General features: G+C 37.3%; 1 protein-coding gene across 1 annotated transcript in view; it reads right to left on the bottom strand.

Annotated features, from left to right (window-relative positions):
* Nucleotides 1-3,633: 3,633 nt before the first annotated feature.
* Nucleotides 3,634-4,298, bottom strand: part of LOC114611184 (olfactory receptor 8B3-like) — a 996-nt gene continuing 331 nt past the window's right edge. The window contains exon 1 of the mRNA XM_028755832.1: nt 3,634-4,298. This exon is cut by the window's right edge and continues 331 nt beyond it. Coding sequence (XP_028611665.1) covers nt 3,634-4,298 — 665 coding nt within the window.

Raw genomic sequence — 4,298 nt, 5'->3', positions numbered from 1 at the left:
AAGTATTTTTATTAGCAGGTGGTGTGATCTCCTATTTACAAGACCTGAGAAACTCTCCTAGCTTTGGTGAACACTTTCATCAAAGTGGCACTTGTATGACCCGATAATGAAGCGCCTGTGAAATAGAGCAAGGAAACTATAGTACTGCAATATCCTCTAGTAGATGGAAAGAGAGGAGTTTAGCAAAGAGGTACATACAAATCAGCTAAAGAAAATACTGCAAGACTTCAAAAACCAATGACTTAGATTCAAGAAGATGAAAAGATCTCCCATGTAATCGGCTAGCAAATATTAAACATAACAAAGTGGACAGTATCAAAAAAGTCCACAGGCTCAATGTAATAGGTAAGAAAACGAAAGTACTGTTCTTCACAGAAGTGAAAAATTGACAAATTCACTCAAACCACAAAGTGTGAAAATAGAAAAAAAATTTTTAAAGAGTATTGTGATACCTAATGTCATACTATGCTATAGAAGCAAAGCTTCTGAGACAATACAGTGCTAGCACAGAGACACAAAAATGGATCAGTGGAATAGGATATAGGAGATACAAATAGTTTCTCAGAGCTAGAGACATCTAATGCAAAAGAAAGTTCTTATAAAACTATGTGAGAGGAAAGACAAAGTCTTTAAACTATTGCTGAAGTTAGGTAAGATGGCATATCCTTGTAATCTCCTAACTTGGGGGGTGGAGATGATAGAATCAATAGTTTAAGTTCCTCTAGGTTACCTAGGTTGAAAAGTCTAGGGTACAAAATGTCTTGTCTCCACATTGAGAAAACATTAAATCACAACACTAATATCAAAAGACACACTGAGGTGGATACCCACATGTAAATGAAGGGATCTGTATATTTCTTATTGTGTAATAAGGAACTTATGATAGATCTTTATGAAACACTGGAAAGTTTGAAGATAATGGGCAAACTCAAAGGAAAACAGAGTAAATGAATATATGATTAGGTATTTTAAATTTTAATTTCTTTAGTTTTTTAAATATTCATATATATGTTTAAATATGTTATATATAATATATCTTATATTTATACATATTAAAAAGTTTAAGCAGATTATATAAACACATGCATACATATATGTGTATATGTATATATGTGCATATATATCTTCATTTTTTAAATCAATGATTTTTCATTGTAGATGTCTTCTGTTTACTGGTGTCTATTTAATCCAAGCTATCACCTCTTTTGAAATTATAATATAATAAGATTAGTGACACCTTAACTTTTTTCTAAACCTTTCCAAATACTACTTCCTGCTTTCTTTCAAATTCATGGGTTCCTTATTTTTTAAATAGGTCTGATCAGGTAATGACAGCAAAACTGATGAATATGATTCCATCAAAACTTTTTCTCCACGTAAGAGAAACGTAAAATAAATAAATAGAGAGATGTGTTTGCCAACTCTTCCTTCTATCATCCTTCATCAGTAACTGGAGAGGAAAACAAAATCAAACATATTAATGACAATTCAAAACTTGATCATTAAATGTACATAAGAACTGAACATTGTTTTTCAAAAAATAAGTACAGGAAGCTAATACACACACACACACACATATGCACACACACACACACACACACACACACAATTCAACACCCGTAGCCATCACCTGTAGCCATCAAAATAGAAATCTAAACTACGTTGATATACCATCTCATCTAACTCACAATGGGAATAAACAAGAAAAATGAGTAATTAACAATACCAAAGCTAGGATGAAAATACCACTGCTAAAGGAAATGTGGATATGGAAATTGTTTGGGAGATTGATAATACCTAAAAACAGGATAGTACTACCACATAAATGGTTGTTAGATACCCAGGGAATCAGATTAGCAAAGAATATAATTAAAGACACACTCCTAAGTACGACAGCACAACATACAATAACAATTTCTGGAATTGTCCTAGGAAGCCGTCAATTGAGTTTCAACGACAACTCATTAGTTTAACTCTTGATACTGTCCTCATTCTAATCACAGAATAAAAATTCATCCAAATTTCAATCTTTCTTCAATTGTCTGTTAGACTACAGTACTCAAGGATAAAAATTTCTACTAAAGCTTTATGAAAAATGGAAAGGAGGCATAATTGTAGGGTTCTGGGTTCCCCATCTGCTCTGCCACAGGGCTCGACTCCTTGGCAAGGTAGGATGCCAGGAGCTTGACTGTGCTTATCCCATGCTGTCGCCAGCCAGACGTGGGCCATAGGGAAGCCCTGGACACTGCTAAGGGGTGGGAAAGTAGTCTGAGGTGCAGGACAGCATGAACTGGCTCGAGGGTTCCTGGGCCTGCATAAAGGCTAGGGCTGCTGAGTTCCCAGGCTCTTGAACTCCCAGCCTCCGCCAGAAGTCATGGAAGAGCTGAGAACAGAATCTGGGCCTGGGGCCAGGAAGGAAGGGTGTGTTCCAGCTGGTCCCACATAGAGTTCTTGGCTTGAGGTGGCAGTAGGCTTGGCTTTGTGACAATTGTGGTGAGGACCACAGTGAGGCCTTCTAGAGGAGATTAGACACCTACTCTATACACAAAGGCCTTCTCCATGGCTCTCCACAGTGGATTCTGATGAAAAGAGACAGTCTGTGATTCCAAATCATTTATTGCTATGGTGGAAAGTGCATGTGTAAAACCGTACTCCACTTCTTAGCGTGGGCCTGAGATTAAATACGTTTTGCAAGGAGTAATGTCTGGGAGGTAAAGCTTATTGGCTAAGCCCTCCAGGCCTCTAGGCACCTTATTAGAATGGTGATTTCTGTCTTGAGCCTACCTGACCACAGGTCACATCCATTTTCTCGTCTACAAGTAGAGGGTCTTGGGGAATTGGCCTTACGTTACTGTTGGAGGGAATTACTTAGATTACAAGTCTATGGAGGGCTGTGGCTAGTGACAGGGGCCTGGTGCTCAGGAGCAAGCAAAGCTCTTACCAACCTGTCAGGTTCTCTGGAGCTGCTAGCCTTAACTCAGCCAGGGATCAGGCTAACTTTCTGCCTTTTACAGTACACAGCCCCACACATAATCCTCAAAATCCTATAATGTGTGTGTATATATGCACATATTCCCCATAAAATCTGCTGTTTATTATTTGTGAAATAAATATGACAAAACTGACTGACATGAGAAGGGCAAATGCATATTTATGGGTTGTATTTACTAGCCAGCTAATGCAAACATCTAAATCATGAAAGTCTGGCATTTCCAATGTAAACACTATTACCCAAGAAAGAGTAGAAGGCAATCTGATTCACACTTCATTACATAAACTAATGAGAGACCCCACCTCGCCACAGTATACATGGACAATGCAGCCTTATTTGTATAAACGTTGGTAGATGATTTGATACTTTTAAGATACATCCTAGAATAACAATGAAAATAGGTTTAATGACTTACTGTTATGCTTAGTTAAAATGATGAAGGAAGATTTTGCCAATATTATGAAATTAAAGGACATTTATACCAAAAAAATAATCTGGAAGAACAAAAATATCCTAATATCCTTCCAATGATCAGATGTTTAAAACACTAGATTAAAAGGTATTAAATAATAGATTAAAAGGTGGTTTGGTTTAAATACACAGATATTCTCATTAGTGTAAATACAGTGATAAACAATTTTTTATGAAAACCTTCTCTTGCTAAAGAGTTTTCTCAGGGCCATTTTAACATCTTTGTTTCTAAAGCTATAAATTAAGGGGTTCATCATGGGAACCACAATGGTATAAAAGACAGAAGAGATTTTTCCCTGATCCATAGACCCAGGTGAGGAGGGTTGAAGATACATGAATGCACACGAACCAAAGAATAAAGAAACAGCAAGAATGTGGGAGCTGCAGGTGCTGAAGGCTTTAGACATTCCTGCAGTGGATCTCATTTGAAGGATATTAGAGAGAATGAAACCATAAGAGGTAAAGATGATAACACTGGGCACAATGATATCTTTACCACCTACAATTAGAATCTCTATTTCGTTGGCATAGGTGCTGGTGCAGGAAAGCTGCAGCAAAGGGAAAAGGTCACAGAAATAGTGGTTGATGATGTTCTTGTCACAGAAGGTCAGTCTCAGAATGCATCCAGTGTGGATCAAAGCACCAGAAAATCCCATTAGATATGAAGCAAGCATAAGATAGGAACAGACCTTGGGAGACATAGTAATGTTATACAAGAGTGGATTGCAGATGGCCACATAACGGTCATAGGCCATTGATGTCAGAACACAACATTCGCTAACAGCAAAAAAACAAAAGAAATAGAGCTGGGTCATACATCCCCTGTAGGAGATAA

The sequence above is a fragment of the Grammomys surdaster genome, unplaced genomic scaffold, assembly GCF_004785775.1.
Source record: "Grammomys surdaster isolate TR1022 unplaced genomic scaffold, NIH_TR_1.0 126086, whole genome shotgun sequence".
Classification (NCBI taxonomy): domain Eukaryota; kingdom Metazoa; phylum Chordata; class Mammalia; order Rodentia; family Muridae; genus Grammomys; species Grammomys surdaster.
This window is presented reverse-complemented; position numbering and strand designations above follow the sequence as displayed.